At 39.1% G+C, this 17,990-nt stretch overlaps 10 protein-coding genes across 10 annotated transcripts; 7 read left to right on the top strand and 3 right to left on the bottom strand.

Annotated features, from left to right (window-relative positions):
• Window positions 1-164: 164 nt before the first annotated feature.
• On the bottom strand, window positions 165-464 carry TbgDal_VII4155 (hypothetical protein, unlikely; the record flags this gene model as incomplete). The annotated part of the gene is made up of 1 exon (XM_011776467.1): window positions 165-464. The coding sequence occupies one exon, from the start codon at window positions 462-464 to the stop codon at window positions 165-167; it is 300 nt and encodes a 99-aa protein (XP_011774769.1).
• A 5-nt stretch (window positions 465-469) lies between these two features.
• On the top strand, window positions 470-826 carry TbgDal_VII4150 (hypothetical protein, unlikely; the record flags this gene model as incomplete). Its single annotated transcript, XM_011776466.1, has 1 exon — window positions 470-826. The coding sequence occupies one exon, from the start codon at window positions 470-472 to the stop codon at window positions 824-826; it is 357 nt and encodes a 118-aa protein (XP_011774768.1).
• A 902-nt stretch (window positions 827-1,728) lies between these two features.
• On the bottom strand, window positions 1,729-2,376 carry TbgDal_VII4140 (T. brucei spp.-specific protein; the record flags this gene model as incomplete). Its single annotated transcript, XM_011776465.1, has 1 exon — window positions 1,729-2,376. One exon carries the CDS (start codon window positions 2,374-2,376, stop codon window positions 1,729-1,731), a length of 648 nt encoding a protein of 215 aa, XP_011774767.1.
• A 3,823-nt stretch (window positions 2,377-6,199) lies between these two features.
• TbgDal_VII4135 (hypothetical protein, unlikely) lies at window positions 6,200-6,532 on the bottom strand (the record flags this gene model as incomplete). Its single annotated transcript, XM_011776464.1, has 1 exon — window positions 6,200-6,532. The coding sequence occupies one exon, from the start codon at window positions 6,530-6,532 to the stop codon at window positions 6,200-6,202; it is 333 nt and encodes a 110-aa protein (XP_011774766.1).
• Window positions 6,533-8,396: 1,864 nt separating this feature from the next.
• Window positions 8,397-9,815, top strand: TbgDal_VII4130 (hypothetical protein, conserved; the record flags this gene model as incomplete). The annotated part of the gene is made up of 1 exon (XM_011776463.1): window positions 8,397-9,815. One exon carries the CDS (start codon window positions 8,397-8,399, stop codon window positions 9,813-9,815), a length of 1,419 nt encoding a protein of 472 aa, XP_011774765.1.
• Window positions 9,816-10,585: 770 nt separating this feature from the next.
• TbgDal_VII4120 (hypothetical protein, conserved) lies at window positions 10,586-11,503 on the top strand (the record flags this gene model as incomplete). The annotated part of the gene is made up of 1 exon (XM_011776462.1): window positions 10,586-11,503. The coding sequence occupies one exon, from the start codon at window positions 10,586-10,588 to the stop codon at window positions 11,501-11,503; it is 918 nt and encodes a 305-aa protein (XP_011774764.1).
• A 1,478-nt stretch (window positions 11,504-12,981) lies between these two features.
• Window positions 12,982-13,452, top strand: TbgDal_VII4110 (T. brucei spp.-specific protein; the record flags this gene model as incomplete). Its single annotated transcript, XM_011776461.1, has 1 exon — window positions 12,982-13,452. The coding sequence occupies one exon, from the start codon at window positions 12,982-12,984 to the stop codon at window positions 13,450-13,452; it is 471 nt and encodes a 156-aa protein (XP_011774763.1).
• A 609-nt stretch (window positions 13,453-14,061) lies between these two features.
• Window positions 14,062-14,445, top strand: TbgDal_VII4105 (hypothetical protein, unlikely; the record flags this gene model as incomplete). The annotated part of the gene is made up of 1 exon (XM_011776460.1): window positions 14,062-14,445. The coding sequence occupies one exon, from the start codon at window positions 14,062-14,064 to the stop codon at window positions 14,443-14,445; it is 384 nt and encodes a 127-aa protein (XP_011774762.1).
• Window positions 14,446-14,480: 35 nt separating this feature from the next.
• Window positions 14,481-14,942, top strand: TbgDal_VII4100 (ubiquitin/ribosomal protein S27a, putative; the record flags this gene model as incomplete). Its single annotated transcript, XM_011776459.1, has 1 exon — window positions 14,481-14,942. One exon carries the CDS (start codon window positions 14,481-14,483, stop codon window positions 14,940-14,942), a length of 462 nt encoding a protein of 153 aa, XP_011774761.1.
• Window positions 14,943-15,714: 772 nt separating this feature from the next.
• Window positions 15,715-17,676, top strand: TbgDal_VII4090 (hypothetical protein, conserved; the record flags this gene model as incomplete). Its single annotated transcript, XM_011776458.1, has 1 exon — window positions 15,715-17,676. One exon carries the CDS (start codon window positions 15,715-15,717, stop codon window positions 17,674-17,676), a length of 1,962 nt encoding a protein of 653 aa, XP_011774760.1.
• Window positions 17,677-17,990: the final 314 nt, after the last annotated feature.

Genomic DNA, 17,990 nt, shown 5'->3' with positions numbered 1-17,990 from the left:
TCGTGTCCACCTGTGAGTACTTATGGTGTAGGGAAGACTTGTCTTTGAAAGGAGATGACCACCGTTTAATGGAGTTGGTGTATCTGTTGTTGCTGTCGTCTTTTGTTTTTACCACCAACGTCGTCTTTGTTAGGGATTGTGAGATGATGATCGTCAATTTATCCTTAGGACTGGGAGGTGTGTGCGTGTATATTTGTGTCCGTGCGTGGGGAGTGAAACTGACGAAGTAAATGCGAGAATGATGGAAATAAAAGGGTTTGGAGTGGAGAAAAGAAAAGAAAAGAAAAGGAGTGACGCGCAGCGTACACCATACCATTTTGGATTACCGGAGTCGTTTGCCCTTTTTCTCCTCCATTTTCTTTCGTGTATTCCCCTTTGTTTGCTCCCCGCGTCCTGGAAGGCCCCCACATGTTTATGGCATTTTTCTTTGTTTCATGTGTTCTTTTTGTCGTACTTCCTCTCATTTCGTATGTTTTCGTGTGCCGTTTCTGGTGACCCTCTCAGTGGGAAAGGCACAAGCGGGTTTTTGCATTGGTTTATTTACTATGTGCCCGCTGCCGTCTTCTGTCTGTGCGCAGACTCATTGTCTTTCGTAGCTCTGCGTTCTTCTGTTTGTCTTCCTTTCTCCTTTTTTTTTCTTTCTATTCTACCAGATTTTATGTCTTTCCCCCTTTGCTTTGCTTGTTTTGTTCAAATCCCCCTTCCCCCAAGCTTTTGTTTTGGGTGGCTTTTGTTGTCGCTTTTTGTTTTCCCCCCCTTTAAATCAGTTTTTTTTTTCTCCCCCCTCTCCGCCAAATTATCACGCGCTGGTACACATTACTTGTGAAGAAGTGAACTGTGCCCTCGGTTTTTTTTTGTTACCATCATTATCTTTTTTGTCAGTTTTTTTTTCGTCGTTGACCTTTTCCTTTTTCTTTTCTTCCGTTCCCTTGTCCATTTTTTTTTTTCGTTTCTCCTTGCGTGGACACGATCATTAGTATTAGTAACATTATTCCCGTCATTATCATCATTTTTTTTTGATCCTTTTTTTTTTCTTTTCATTAATCTGTTTGGTTCATCGCAGTTATTTTCCTTTGTTATCTCAGTGGGTCTTCAGGTGCCAAAGAGAAAGAAAAGAAGAATTTTTTTTTTTTGCTGACGTTGAAATGCACGGCGTTCCTTATATTTTTGAAAGATGCAATCGAGCGAGAAGAACAATAGGAAGGAAATAAATGAGCAGAGCCCGTAAAAAAATTTTTTTTTAAAAAAATATAAGAAATGTGGAGGAATGCATGTTCGTATTTAAATTTAGTACATAGGTGTATATACATATATACATATGATATAGTGTAATATAAAATGAATTATGTGCGATTGGTGAGACACGAATGGGAACAACACCAATAATGCAAACAGAAGGAAGAAAGAAAGATGCTATTCTTGTTTTTGTTTTTGTTTCTTTTTCCTACACTTATTGTAATTATTCTTATGCTCTTCCACTGGTTTCCTCTTTTCTTTATTATTTGTCATCTTTCTTTTTTTTTTCTTTTACTTCATCTGTCGCCCGGAATATGGTGGAAGTTGGAGGTCGTTGCTGAAAGAAAATGAATGGAATCAAAGCATTTTTTTCAGTTTAAAAAAAAAACGGAATAATCAAAACATTCGGCGCAACTCCCCTAATTTCCTTTTCCTTTTTTGTTTTTGTTTTTGTTTTTTTTCTGTCCTCGCCTCACTTTCCCTCCGATTGTCTTATTTTATCTTGCTTTCGTATCCGTTATAATACAGCTTGCTTAACTTCACATTAGCTGATTCTACAGCCACTTTTATTTCTGTTTTATTTTTGTTTTTTGTTTTTTTTTGTTTCTTTTGTTTTTGTTTAATGTGTTGCACAACGCTGGGGAAGAAAGGGGGACTGGAGGAAGAGTGAATGAATAAAATGAGAAAGAATAAGAAAGCAATTATATACGTGTACATTTGCATGTTTAAATTTATACGTAAAGGTGATTTTTTGTTTTCTTTTGTTAAAGGGTTCTGGACCTTCCCAACAATATTTATTGCATTTTGGTATTTAAACACTTCGTGTATTTGTGGTGTTATTATTATTATTATTGTTGTTGCTCTGGTAATGATCGTCGTCTTTTTCGCTGTTGCATTTGTCAAGAAAAGAGGAGAAAAAAGCGTTAGAGGAAATAATAACAATAATAATAATTTTTTTTTTAAAAAAGACTTGAAGCAAGGGAAAAAGGAGGAGAAGCAAGGACGAAAAAAAAAAAAAAGGAAAACATAAGATAAATAAAAGATGTGAGGAGAAATACAAGAGGAATAAACCACCGCACAGTAGTGGAAGAGGAATGTGGCGTGTATGAAAAGTAAGAGATGAGTGGCTGTAAGGCGCATCTTCAATTGTTATGCAGCTTATTATTATTATTACTGTTATAATAATAATAATATCAGCAATGGCGGTTCTTATTATCATTATTAATTTGCTTGCTATTGGCGTTGTTTTCTTTTTTCCTTTTTGTACATGGTTTTTGTTTAAAAAGAAAATTTTTTTTCAGTCTTCTTTTGTTTTTTCTTTCTTTTTTTCCTCGACTCTCCTCCTCCTTTTTTTTTTCTGCCACTTCGCCTCAATTTCAATATTTGATTCCTTCATTTTTATCTATTCTGCACGCATAAACGCTGTAAAGAATTTGAGGAAATGATATGAGGAGGCGATTGATAAAAATGGACAAAAAATGTGCGTTTTGCTGCTTTTTTTTCCTTTTGAATTTCGCCTGTAATGATGGGACTAATATTTAGAAATCAGTGAAGAGGAGGAAAGTGGCGGAAATTAAAAAGGGAGAGGGTGGAAAAACGGAGGGTTAGGATGAAAGAGGACCAAAAAAAAAAAAAAAAAGAGTGATGAAACATCTTTTTTTGTTTTTTTTTGTTTGTTCTTCTGAGAAGGAAATAAATAAATAAATAAAAAGGGGAAGTGAAGGAGAATAAGAATGCTGTGAAGGAGACATGCGAAGAATGTTAATGGCATTACGTAATGCAATGAATGATGTGTTGGACAAAAACAGGGCGAATATTTATGATTAAAAACATTTTTATGTGCCCTTTGGCGTGGGTGTATTGGTAGATATGAAATGCGAGTACGCGTGTTTTATATATTTATGTATGAACAAGATTAATTAAAACAAAACGAACTGGAAGTGTGTGAATATAATGGGACCGAATACGGTGATGAGGAGGTGGAAGAAAATTGATGTGGCTGGTTGGCGGAAATCAAAAGCAAAAAAAAAAACGACACGATTAGGCTGAGAGGAAAAAAAAACCAATGAAAAGAAAAAACAACAACTGAAAATGTGAAAGGGATGACACAAGGCGACTTGTTGTTTCCATCCGCTTTGTCTTTTTTTCCCCCCTTTCTCTCTCTCTTCTCCCTTGTGTCTTTCTTTTCTTCATTCCGGTTCTTTGTATTTTTTTTTTTTACATGATGGTTTGTGCGTTTTTAAATTTTATTTTCCACTTCCACTCCTTCATCTCTTCACTTCCACCTGTTTTTATGTTTTTGTGCTTTCATGTTTTGTTTTCTTTCCACCTCTTCGAAGACGGAATCAACCACTTTTTTTTTTGTTTCTTTTCTACAATTTTTTCAATGCTGTCATCATTGTTGTTGATTTCGTGCACTTGCCCATTCATTTAAGAGTTTGTTTGTTTGTTTGTTCCGTTCTGTTTTTACTACCATATTCCTCCGATTCCGGTTTCGCGTCCCATTCCCTCACTTTTGTTTCGGTTTTGTTGAATTTCACAAAATATTACTGGCGGCCACGGACATGTCATTGCCATTGCACTGCACACACACTCCATATTTAAAAAAAAAAAGAAGAACACGCATATTTATAAGTAAATATTCGTATGTATTCATATTTATTTATTCATATATACACTTGTTTGTTTTTTTTGCCAGAACCGTCCCTTTATTGTGTTGATTATCGCCATTGTGATGATCATAATGATGGTAGGGTGTTAGTACAACATTTTTATAACTTGTTTCCATTATTTTCCATTAGTTTATTTTGATCCTGTTGCTCTTTCCCTCTGTATGTGTGTCCCTGTTTTTCGTATGTGTTTGCGTGATTATTTATCTCTTCTTATCCAACTTTTCCCCCTTCAGATCAATCGTAATCGCATTCACTGCCGTTTTGATTATGATTCATTATTACTATTAATATTACCATCATCATTATCATTCCCCCACTGTTTTTTGTTGTTAACATTATCATTCATTATTATACTTGTGTAAATATATGTATCTATATATAAGTAAATGAATACATATATATATATTATATATATATATATATATATGTATGTATTCATTGATGATCGGATTATGAGGTATGTGTATGTATTTTCCTTTCCTTTTGTTTATCATTTCAATTTTTGTTGTTTTCGCTTGTTTTCTTCAGTTTTGGGTTTGTCCTTTCATATCATACTTGGGTTCTTATATCTATATATGCATATTTATATTTACATATATTTATGTATAATTTAATTTGATTTGTATTTGTTGGGCCACTTATGGTAATGAAGGGAAATAAAAGGAAACGGTAATAATAAATGAATAATAAGAACAAATTGAATATGTGAAGGAGTGAAAGAAAGATCTTATATATATATATATATATGCTTTCTTTCTTTAAAAAAAAAAGAATTATCTTTTCCGTTGATTTGTGGAGATGCTTGCGTTCTTGCTCTTGCCTGCCTCACAAGTGTCGTTTCCCACATTCGTTGTGATTTTTTTTTTCTTTCGTTTTCTAACTTTTATGTCAAACAAATTTATGTCAACTGGTGTAATCCCTTCGTTCCTCAGTGAAAGGGTTAAGAGATTTCTGTTTTTTTTTTGTTTTTTTCCTTTTGCTCTTAATAATCAGTAAAGGATGAAAATTAAAACAGATGAGAAAGCAAACAAACAATATAAAGAAAAAGGAAAAAAAAAAGAAAAGGAAGTAACTTTTGCCACTGCAATAGTTACTGTTAATTCTTTCCTTTTTTTTTTACTGTTACTGTCGTCCCCATATTTTTGGTTCGTTTTGTCTTTTTCTTCTTTCTGTTTATTTGTGTATGTGTTTCCTGAGTGGCATGTTATGATTATGATTATTACTATTACTGTTATCACGACTTGTTTACTTTAACACATATGCATTGATTCTTCTTTTCTTTTTCTTTTTCCTTTTCGTTGTTGTTGGTGGTGGTGGTAATTTTTTTTTTTATTGTGTGTGTGTGTGTGTGTGTGTGTGTGTGTTTTGTTTTTCCCCTCCGCCACTTTTTTTTTTTCTTTTCGGTTTCATTTCGCTTCGTTTCCATATGAAAATACTTCACATGCTGATGTGCATTATCTCTTCCCCGCTCCTTCGTACCTGTTAAATAACTTTCACGCGCCTCACAACACCACACCGCACAGCCAGTTTGCTGCTTTTTTTTTTATTGTTATTATTATATTATTATTATTATTTTAAATTTTAAATTTTATTATTTTATTGACGTGCAGTACGGTAGCACAAGCCGGTCCTGCAGTTCCTCTTCTTATGCTTTTTTTTTCTTCTTAATTACAGTCATTATTATAGTTATTATGGTGGCTTTAATTATGTTTTCATTTTCTTTTTTTCTTTTCTTTTCTTTCTTTCTCTTTTCGTGTTGATTTTGATAGAGGTCAGCGGAAGTGGAATTTGACGCATTTGTGTGTGTGTGTGTGTATGAAGGCAATTAAAATTGGGGGAGGAGAAAAAAAAAAAAAGAGTAACAGCAACCCCAACAAAAATAAACACGGAAGAATATGATAAAACACAAATGAGATGCCATTAGACGAGAGGGGAAGAGAAGGGAATAGCGATACAAACTGGAAAGGAGAAGAAAAAAAAAACAACCCGGCAAGGTCGGTGCGAGCGACTAAATAAATATAAACGGATGGATCCACACGCATTTCTGCGTTTTAGGAGATTTTTTTTTAAAAAGAGAAAGAGAAGGAAGGAGATATATGGAAGAGAAAAGAATGAATAAAAGAAGGGGGCGAAATAAGTTGTGTTGGTATGTGATCGGGTGAATAAGTGTGTGAGTTTGAAACGGAAGCGCTGGTGTGTTTTGTGTTGCCAGTAACACTATTATTATTATTATTATTGTTATTAATATTGATATTATTATTATTATTATTGTCATTATTACCACCGTTGGCTTACATGTATGTACATATATATGCATATACATATGTGTATATGCATATGCGCGTGCACACACCTGTGTATATATTTAAAGTATGTTTGAAGTGAAGTGGTGATGATGAATGAATTGGAGAGAGCTTAAGAAAAAAAAAAGAAGGAGGAGAAAAGAAAAAAAAGAAAAGGAGAGCAATAAGGCGTTTATCGGTGTTGACGATGCGGAATGCGGCGTGTGAGCGCCTGAGCTTATTATTATTATCATCATTATCCCTACAACCACAATCATAATCATTATTACCATTCTTATTGTCCTTATTATTGGTCATTCTTATTGTTATTATTCCTCTCATTGTCACATTATTATCATTATCATTATCATCATACTTATCACTTACTATGATTCCTGCGCTTACAGAAACAGAGGGGAAAAACAAAAGGGTAAAATGGGTTATATTATATTATATTATATATATATATAATATATATATATATATAATATTGATACATTGATAGAAGGGATGAGAGGTAATTTTTATGGAAAGGGCAAACGCAAGAGGAGAAAAATGACGGGTAAAGAGATGTTTTTAATGTTTCGACTCTCACATTTGTATATATTTATTTATATATTATAAAGTGGGTTCATCCTGCGTGGCCGCGGAGACTTACGACGGGGAAGCGGTAGAAAGTGATGGGAGGGAAGAGAGTTAGGAAAGGTAGAAAACCATAATTAGAAAAAATAAATAAAATAAAATAAACAATAAAGGTACAAATATACAAGAGAATGTGAGTGTGTGTGTGTGTGTGTCACATGATGATAATAACAACGAAAGCAAATGGTAATGACGCTGAAAATAATAATAATAATAATAGTGACAATTGTAATAGTGGTTATAATAATGAAGGTGGTTGTGGTAAAAGGGAACAAAATAAATGGCAAAAAAGCCAAAAAAAAAAGGAAAAAAAAGGTCAGCAAGAAGGTGGTTGTGCCTTGGGACCGATGACAAAAACGATAATAAAATGTGACTATTGTAATTAACTTATGTGGCCGTTGTGATTATTAGAATATCTGCGTGCGTGTATGTGTGCGCGCCCGCTTCTGTTTGTTTGTGTTTGTGTTTGTGAGTGTGAGTGTGGGTAAATGGAACCATTTATCCTTATATTTTTACTTTTGTTTTATCTTTTCGTGTTCCTGATGTTTTTTTTTCTTTGTTGGATAGTTCCAAACTTCCCCGATTTGTTTTGTTGGATTATTTGTTCCCTCCTTGAGAAAAAAAAATTAAAAAAAACGGACCATCCACTTCTTTTTCCATATTTTTGTTATTCATTATTTCAAAGTTGTTTTTTTTTCTTTTGGTGTCGCTTCTTTTGATTGTGTCTTTGTCTTTTACTTATCCGTTTGTGAACTTGTGTGTAAATTTGTTTTTGGCCGCACCTTTTGCCCCTGTTCCGCATGCGTTACTTTCACTTGGCGGCTCGTGTCTTTGATTCACCTGGCAGAGGAATAAAACAAAAAAAAGGAAAGAAAGAATGAATGAATGTAACACGGCAGGTCACATGGAAATAGAAGTGAGGGAAATTTCTTTACTTTTCTTTTTTGAGGAGAGTGAAGAAAAGCGAGATGTGGGGAAGAATGAGGAACAACCCGCTCTCCTCCTTTCTTTTTTTTATTTTTCTGTTCTGAAAGGAAGCAGCTAAGGGAAACTTGCGGAAGGTTTCCAAGACAATTACGTTTGATGTGGGGTTCTTTGCCCGGAAACTTCGACGCATTGCGTCTTAATGGTCATACCTTCGCAGTAATGGGCTGTTCAAAAGCAAGTGTAACATTTCCAAAGTGGGAGTGATGACTCGCACACAGTTTTTTTTCTTATTCGAAACCTTTTCAATACCCTTATGTTTGTCTTGTGACGAGCTTCTTCTTCATATGTAAATTACTCCTTGCCACACACACACACACACACACCCTGTTATTTATTTCTTTATTTTCCCCTCCGTTTGTCTATTATTACAATGCCTTAATTCCTTTCACCTATCAGTCGCTTCACTGTAACAATATATTTGTTGTTGGAGGGACGAACATAGAGGGGTGATTGAAGAAGGAGTTGACTTGGAGAAGAGAGAAAAAAAGAGGGGACGGTAACTTATTTCTTCCGTTGAAAGGGAAAAAAAGTACAACGGCGCCGGCACACAACAGCGCGGTAAAGAGAGGGGCGAAATATGCACGACGGTGCGGGGGCTACCACTATAATGAGTAACACTAATCATTGCGGGCTCATTGATCAAGTGTTAAAGCGTCTTGAGGGGAAATTGCTCGTGACGAGCTGTAGCAATAAGTTACCTGAGGACTGCGGTCCTTTCCTCCGGAAACTTACTGAAGCAGCGGATGAATCACGCATTAGCGATATCCTGGACGATGTGTTTGACCGCGTTTCTACGATATTTGCCACATACTTGAAGGCAGTGTTAGCAGTAGCAGCAGCAACAACAACAACAACAACTGAAGACGGCGGCGAAGTCCATTCCATGGAGGATACAACCCCGTTAGTTGAAGGCACTGCGCTAACGGCGTTTAACCTAATAACCGCTGAGGCTCTTCCTTTTCTCACTTCTTCCCATGAATGCCGGGACCTTCCCTCATGGGTCGAAGGGGTTTCGTGGTGCCGCCTCGGGAGCTTGTTGGTTTGTTTAATTCGTGAAGCAACCGATGGCTTTCAGTCCCCCACTGTGCGGTTGCGGTGGCATCACATTGAAGGAGAGGAACTCCAGCCGATGTTATCGGCAGTTGTTTTGGTTTGGGAGGTGGTTGTGCGGCTGCTGAGTTTTGTTGTGAATTGCATTGAATTTGGTGAAGAAGAGGACGCACATCATAGCTCAAAGCCGCACCCGTTGTTGCATATCATCAGTGATTGTTTCGTGGCAATGGTGGAGAACAATAATAAACTTCAGGTCCAGGCCTCTACACTTCCAAACTCGGTTGATGTACTGTGTGTTTTTATCAATAACTATATGTGGATTAAGCAGCAGTGCCGGCATTTACCGATGTTCAGTGCCACCGAAGTTTTGGCCCTGGTTGATGGTTACACCGCCGGCGCACTTCAGGATCTCCTTAATTGTTGCACAACGGAATTGCAGCACATCATATCGAAAACCACATCCCCAGCTGTGGATGGAGAGTGTCAAAGTGAAATATTGTTTCACCGCATCATCTCACTCTGTCGTTGCATTCGTGGTGTAGCTCCACCTATCCCTCGTCAGGAGGTTACCTCACTTTTATTAGAAAGGACATTGAGGCCATTGGTTGAGCGACTGCTCGATGGTGAAAAGAAACGAGACGTGCCCAGTTTAAGTGTTGTAACGAGAGCACTGCGCGCCTTTGGTGACGTCCAACGTGTTGCGGGTGGTTCGTTCTTTTTACAAGACCTTGCCGGAAAGGTGACGGGAAGCCGTAGCGGGTCATCGGGTGATATTCGTGGGAATGTTGGAATTGATGGTGATGTTTCGGAGTCTTTAATGGCACGTCGTCTGTCGGAGGTGTTGCAGTTTTTAGAGGAGGAACCCGTTTTTGGCACTCGATGTTGCCAGCAGAGTCCATCGTTTTGCACATTGCGAAGGTTGTTTTTGGATGTACCTTCGTAAGAGTTAATACGAATTCGAAGTAGTAGTGCGGTCTTCATGAAACATGAGTTTGCTTTTCTTTGCACAGCGTGCCGTTGACTTCTTTTCGCGTATTGTTACGGCGCTGTTGCTCCTGGTGTGTTGCCCGTTATTTTGCCAAAGTTGGTTGCTCATCATCTACTGTTTCTTAGTTGTCCAGAGGGGGTTTATGTCAGGGATGTTCGCACTATCGCAAGAGTTACTGGTGTCTTTCACCGGCTTTTTTATTTTTAAAGTTTCTGTTGGAACAACATGCATATTTTTGCCCAAGTAAGCTTCAATGTTTCATTTTCTGGAACCTTTTCTTCCTTGCAATGCGCGCACAGAAAAATAAATAAATAAGGAGACAATCCTACTACTTTCTTTTTCTCCTTTTTTTTTCTTTTTTCCCATCTTGACCACTGTTTTTTTTTTTTTGCTAATCCGAAGGCACAAAACGACTGTACAGTAGTGAACGTAGCAGTCATTTCAGTGATCGCAACATAGCGTATCATTATAAATCCATCCATATATATATATATATATATATATATATATATATCTGTAAACAACAACAATAACACAAAAAAAAAACAAAAGGGAGAGCGAAAGAGAAAAGAGAGAGAGAGAGAGAGAGAGCGCATCCTACACACACACACACAGTGGGAGTTAGATATTGTTGCTATTGTTGTGGGTTTGCTCCTGCAGCGTTGTTTGTAATTATTCTTTGTTTCATATTTTAAGTAAAGAAAAAAAAAATTCAAAAGAAGAGCATGACTGAGCAAACCGAAGCTGAAGTGCAAAAACGGGAAACCTCCACTTCTGAATCTTCAGCTGGAGGTCCAACCTTTAACTTCGCGGAGGGAGCCGGTACGCCACTGAAGGAACTTCCTTCCCTTAAGAAAATACGTGCCCGCTCCATAGCAATGAGGCAACTGGAAACCAGCATTGAACCGCTGCATCGACTTGTTTACGGCCGTCCGGGGCGTATGGGAGAGCGATGGGGGGCTCTTGAGGAATTTTGTGGTTTCCCCGAGTATAAAAGAGAAGAGGTGGTGGATCGCCTCGGAAGAATAGCAAAGAGAAGACTCCGTGACTTTGTTATGGCCACAGGTATGCGGATAAATGTATCGCAGAAGTTGCCGAAGTTGGCACAAGATGTGACTGCTTTTTTGATGAGCCCGCAGTCGGAGGGAGTTATCGATCCGGAATTGGAGGCTGCGAAACCAAAAAAAGGGAGCAGTAAAAAAAGCACGCAGCGGGGGCGAAAGACTGCCAAGCGACCGGCTTCAACACGCAGCAGGCGAGCCAATGGTTCAGAAAGAAAAACACCCACAAAGCGTTTGGCTCGTAATTCAACGTTACGGGCGGCATCATTCGAATCACCCAGCGATGATACATTACGTGTTGCTATATTCCGCCGAGTGCTCTTTACACCTCAGACTGAGCGGTCATATCTCACCACAAAAGTATTACGGTTGGAACTTCAGGAGAAGTTTGGCGACCTCGAACATCGGAAAGCAATAATTAAGGAAGCCGCAGCAGAGTGCGTGTCTGCTCTAATATCAGCGGAAAGTGCTGCAATTGCCTTCACGAATAGCAATATGTCATCAACCACTGACACAACTATTAAAACTAACGATTTCACACAACCCGGTACCGTTAGCTCAGAAAATGGAAGCCCTGCTTAGGGTAACAAAAAAACTACCAGGAGTACTGGAGGAGGAAACCCAAAAGCAAAAAGCAGAAGCAATTAATTAAAAAAAAAACATGTGAGCTGGCGCATATCAAATTGAATAGTGTGTGCGTGAGGGAGGAGGAAGGGAAAAAAAAAATGTCTGTACTCGTGCGTGTGTGAGTGTGAGTGTGAGTGTATATGTGATTTTTTTTTTTTCTGCTTGTATGTGTGCTCGGTCTTTCTTCTTGTCTCTTTTTTTTTTTTCTTTTGTTCGCTTTCTATCTGTACGCTAATGATTGAGGGGGGGGGGAAAGGGAGAGGGAAAAGAAAAGGGTGGGAAGTTCACAGGGGAGGAAATAAAGTTTTTTTTTTGAAAAAAAAAAGAAAAAAAAGGGAGAGGAATGGAGGGCGATCACAACTTGATGTGAGGCTTCTACTTTCTTTTTTTTTTCCTTAAAAAAAAAAGAAAAAAAATGGCAGACACAGTGACAATATCCTGTGTATTTTCCTCAGATTTCTTTCTCCTTCCCTTACTTATGTATCATCTTTTCTTCTTTTCTTTTTTTTTTAAAAAAATGTTGTTGTTTTATTTATTTTGTTATTGCGGTGCGTAGAGGAGACGGAAATGTAACAAGTGGCTTTGCTTGACACAGTTTTATTTACCACATTAAGCAGTCGGTTGGGCGGGGGCTCAAAAATAATAGTAATAATAAAGAAAAAAAAGGAAAAAAAAAGACCTGTTAGGATGTAGAGAGAATTTGTTTGTTTGTTTTTGTTTTTGTTTTAGTATATATGTTCGTACGTAATGGGTGTGAAACGAATGAGCCACAAAAGTAAGGTTTAAAAAAAAAAAAGAAATAAATAAAAGGAAAAAAAACAAAAAGTCAAATAGACAGAAAGGGTGGGAGGTAATAATAACGGGTAGTAATGATAATTTTAAAAAGAAAAAAAATAGTAAAAAACAACAACAATAATAATAATAATAACAATAACAACAATACCAAACGGTGTTTGGAGAGAAAGAAAATGCAAGAGTGATAATGAAAGGGAGAATTTGTATCCATATAAGTAAGTGAGTAAATAAATAATATACATATATATTTACATATATTTACATATATAGTAAGTGCACGTTCATAATTACATTTGTACTTATGCATAAAGAAACAAAAAAAAAAGAAGAAATAAAAAGATTAAACCAACTAACGTTTACAGCACACCTGTTCTTTGGTAGAGACAAAACTCAAGAAGTGAAGAAGGGGAGGAAAAGAAAAAAAAATGAAAAAGAAATAAATAAAAAGCGGAAAGGAAGAATGAATGGAAGGAGAAACACCCCCCCCCCCCCCTCCTCCTCTGAGGATTGCACCGATGTTGTGTGATCAAAACCGTGAGTATTTACAGTTGAAAAACAATCACTCGGGGCATGTTTGTGTGTTTGTATGAGGAGGAGGAGGAGGAGGAGGAGACAATAGCAGTAAAACAAAGAGAAATATGCAGAAACGAAGGGAATGTTTGGAAAGGTTTGTATTGAAATCTTTTCTTCTCTTCCTTTTTCGTTTTTTTCCTTTCTTTCTTTCTTGTTTTTTTTCCCCCTTATTATTGTTTCCACTGGAGATTCCTTCTTTATCTCCCAGCTTCCTTCAGGAATTGGAATTACTACCACCCCTTTTACCATTATTATTATCATCATCATCACTATTATTGTTATTATTATGTTACCACTATCATCACCCTCCATTTTTGTACAAAAAATTATTTATCTTTTCATTTTTTTATCATTTTTTTATCATTTTTTTATCATTTTCTTTTCTTGTTTGTTTGTGTTTGTGTGTGTGTGTGTGTTTTTTTTTTCTGAAATTGAGAGCAACATATCACTACTGGACGGTTGATTGTGCCCGTGTTACCTTACAAGAAATACAGAGGAGTACGGTGATCTCTTTTTTTTTTTTTCCTTTCCTCTAATTTTTTTTTCTTCTTGTTGTTTATTTGCTCGTTTCTTTTTTTTTTCTTTTCTTTTCTTTTCCTTTTTTTTTTCTCTCATTTGTATGCTCCAGAATGTAAGAGAGAAATAGGGATTTGTGGGGGACGGGGAAAAAAAATACACATGGGGGCGGCGGTTAGCAGCGAATAAACATGGAAGGTGCGAAGGCGTCGCATTATTTTTCCATAAAATTTGAGGCAGGAGGTTATGAATCTAATTTGTTGTGAACACACATGATACAAATTTCCCACTAACTGCGGTGTTTAATTGAGGAATATGAAATGAAATTAAGGGAAGGAAAGACTGTTTTTTTTTTTTCCTTTTCTCTTTCTCATGCGGTGGTGAGCACGGAGAGTACGCTGACACGCATATACACGTATACACATGTGTGCTTGTGTGTGAACTAAAGTTTTTACTTTCATATCCTTTTTTTTTTGTTCTTTCCGTTTCTATTGTGTTGATTCCCCTCGTGCCCGGATCACCTCTCTTCTCTCAAATACAAACACGTAAAACACTTTCGTGCTTGTTTTCCTTTTATTTCACCTCGTAAATAAGTGTCATTAAATTGGCACATAATCCACTGTGTAAGTATGGGTAACCGCCTCGCCAAGCAGAAGGTCCAGTATATTTATGTATATGTGTACATTTATGCATATACTCATTTGCTGTTGCTCGTGGGGTTTCGTTGCTGTTTTGTTTTTTTCCACTTTTGGAGTCACTTCTTTTTGTTGTTGTTTTTGTTGTTTTTTGTTTCTTTTTCCTCGATGCTTCCTTATTGTATGCCCTCCACTCCACCAGTTTGTTCCCCTCTACGTTACTTCTTTTTTTTTTTAATTATTATCGCTGTGCTTACTTTGCAACTTGTCTCATATATAATCCTCCCTCCTTTATTCCTTGACGGAACCTTTTTTTTTTTTTGCAATATATATATATATTTATATTTTATAGGGGAAAGAAACAACCCGTGCAACTAAAGGGAGAAGGAAGGGAGAAAAAAAAGAAGGGAAACATGCAGTTGTTTCTTCGCTCAGCGACTGGTGCAACATCTGTCGTGGAGGCTTCGGCTGCCGACACCGTCGGGACGTTGCGCGCCAAAGCGGGTTTTGACGACACCAGCAGCATTTTTTTCTTTGGTGGATTTTGCTTGCGGGAGGAGTCCGCTACGCTGGCGGAATGCGGCCTTCAGCAGGGCAGTACGGTGCAGGTAATGATTCCGGTGGAAGGTGGTAAAGGTAAGAAAAAGAAGAAGAAGGTCTTCACAAAACCAAAAAAACCCATCCACCGCCACAAACTCGAGAAGATGCGGGCATTGAAGTACTTCAAAGTTACGGAGAACGACGACGGTTCCTTCAAGGTGGAACGCACGCGTGACGAATGTCCGAACCCGAACTGTGGCGCTGGCGTCTTCATGGCGCAGCACAAGGGCCGAAAATACTGCGGTAAGTGCCACCTCACATACACAATGAAGTAAATGGGATTTTGCATTATGCGCCATCCTTTCTAGGGCGTTTTATTATTATTATTTTTATTTTGTGTGTATATATGTGAAGGAGGTGTGACGATGTTGGCAGTAAGTTTCCGTCGGTGGATGGCAACTTCCTTTCTCCGTTGTTGTGCACGAGGGTTCGATCTGTGAACTGTTTTTTTTTTCCTCATGTTTATTTTCGCGTTTTTGTTGCGTGTGTTTTCTTTTTTTTTTTTTTTGATGGGGAAAGGCGTACCCTTTCTTCATTTGCTGAAAAGAAATGAATGTGTGAGCGGAAAAGGAGTTGTGGTCCTTTTCGCATTGTACCACAGCCGCCGTCAAGTTTTTCTTTTACCTTTTTTTTTTTTTGAAACTGTAAACGGCGGCCGTGGCGCATTGCGGAAACCGACTCGGCTGCTCATCAGCTCTTCGTGTTTCTCAAATGTTTTTTTCCCCTTCCCATAACGAGCATTTCATGTGCTCGTATTTTCTTTCCTTCTTCTTTTTTTTTTTTTTTTTGCTCCGTGTCGGGTGACTGTTAGTGCCGTTTCCTCTTATTCGTTGTTTATTTTTCTTTTCGCTTTGCGCGACACCCCAATATCGTGTCGTCCCATATCGAGAGGCACGGTTCACCAAGGTTGAGGGCAAAGAAAGAGATATTGTAGTCTTCCCTCACCGGCACACACACAAACACAAACACAAACACACACACACACTCATATTATATTATATATATATATATATATATATTACAAAAACAAGAGCATATTAGAAGATTATGCAGGAAGACGTAAAACACCTTTTGTGTGGGGTCGTTGACGGCAGTTGCGTGGACCCCACAATGAACCCACTGATAACCGGAGCCCCTCTTGCGGTGTCTGCCCTTGCGCAGCAGTGCTTGTATACCTGTTACGCTGTCTCTTCTAATCATGCAGTGATTGGCGATAAGTCGTCGAATTTTTGGCGTGTGTTGCGTTATGTCGAGCGTGTTCGTGATAAATATGTCGAATCCGAGACGTTACCACCACCGCCTCCTTTGAGACTACGCAACAGCTGCACATATGAAACAACAGGTGGGGACAACTCCGCGGCAGCGGGGGCATGCGGAAGCGAGATTGGTGGGATTGGTGGTGTTGTGTTCAAGGTGGCTCCATCATGCAGCGACTTAGAGACTAGTGATCAATCTTTTCATTATTCACCTTTAGCCCCCTTTAAACAAGGGAGGGTTCGGAAACAGCTTCTACCGCCATTAGAGTTTCGGGTTGTGGTTGTTGGAGGAGGAAGGGTTGGACGCGCAATTGTTGAATTGCTCCTTAGGGTGCGTGAGCTGGTTCACCCATCGCGTGTCACAATTGTCACGCAACGACCCGAAGCTGTCGCATGCTTCGCCGCGCAAGGAGTGCAGTGTGTTGCTAAGGATGCAGGAAGACAGGCACTAATGCAGTGTCATGTTCTCATTATTGCGTGCCAGCAGAGTCAGTTTCATGATTTTGCAAAAATTTATTGTCCTCGCTGTAGTCTAACCCCAGCTGCCGTGGGATTAGTGGATAATGAAGCTGCAGGTGGTAGCAGGACTGATGATGTGGATGAGGTCGGGGGTGCCGTGAAGGATCGGCGACGCCCCAGGAAGCGGACGCTGCGAGACGTTGTAGAAAAGTGGCGAACCATGGAAACTAGCGAGCGCGGTAGTAGCCGCAAAAATGTGAAAGATAGTCCAGGCGAATCTTCTCGGAAGGATGAACCCCTGACACGGTTGTTGAGGCCCGATGCAATTGTTTTTTCCTGCTGTGTGGCGCTTCCTGCTCACAAGATTGCATCTGATTTGGGTCATCTGTATCCACTGGTTGTGTGCGCAAGGATTAACCTTAAGTCCGTTCGTGGTTTGGCCCAGGACATACAGACTGTGAAGGCAGTGCTTCACGACGATTACGTCAAGCGACTTCAGTCAGAGGGAAACACGTTTCTTACGAGGTTAACACTCATTCAGCAGTCTGCCAAAGGTGGGGGCAAACAGGCGGAACTCTTGCGACTGGTGAAAGCTGCTCACGAAAGGCACGGTGACTTAACTTCGTCCAACTTAAGTGGTGGTATGGGTAATACCTTGGAGTCATTGCCGTGTCTGGGTTTGGGTGATAGTTTTGCAAGGATGGATTCAACTAACCCGCTGCAGTCACGCCAGAGCAAAGGAGGCGGGGTGCTGGATTTAAAGAACATGTTGCCGACAACTAATAATGAAAACCCGATGTTTGTTGTGCATATGTGGCGTGCTCTTCGTTCTCTTTCTGTTGTGCAAGCCCTTAATTTCACGCGAACAGATCAGCGGTCGTTTATCTACCTGGGTAGCATGGGGCCACTACTGGCCTGCACTCTAGTTGCTCTCCCAACGAACACTCAACGCGCCATTGTTTCAGGCATTGAAACATATCTGGATGATTCCTTTCGCTACTACCAGAATAGGGTGGCAACTGATGGTGTCAACGACGACGACATTGCGCCGTTCATTCTACTGAGAGTGAACCAGCGGCACGTGCCGGCCTTTGATAGTGATGACGATGAGGATGAAGGCTGTGGATCCAGCTCACCAACAGAGGAAACACTAACCCCAGCGCAGCCTTTTCTGGAACGGGAGCTCCGACGTCTTGTCGCGCGCTTCCCCACAGTTTTCAAAAGCACGAAAATTGTATTACAGCAGCTTCTGTCCGTATATAAGATGGTAGCATGCTCGGCAAATTCACCGTAGGGAACAGGGCGAGCGAATGTTAAGCGTCTCATAAAAACAGTGGGACGGGTCCCGGCGTTGATTTATGGAAAGAAAACCACGGGATCGTTCTCCCGTGCTCTTATGACCTCACTACAATGAAGGAGGACTTTGATCTTTTTTGCTTACTATAGGACACATATCCCTTATTCTGATCCTTTTTTTTTTCACCCTCCCCCCTCTAGACTGCTCTGTACAGTATGAGGCCAGCCCCCCTAATAGTTTTCACATGGCCGTGACATTTTCTTATGTGTGATTGCAACCAACGTTTTATCACTTAAGGAGCTTTCGTTCCT

This window comes from Trypanosoma brucei, chromosome 7 (assembly GCF_000210295.1).
Source record: "Trypanosoma brucei gambiense DAL972 chromosome 7, complete sequence".
Classification (NCBI taxonomy): domain Eukaryota; phylum Euglenozoa; class Kinetoplastea; order Trypanosomatida; family Trypanosomatidae; genus Trypanosoma; species Trypanosoma brucei.
Note: the sequence above shows the minus strand (reverse complement) of the source record. Positions and strands in the feature narration are given on the sequence as shown.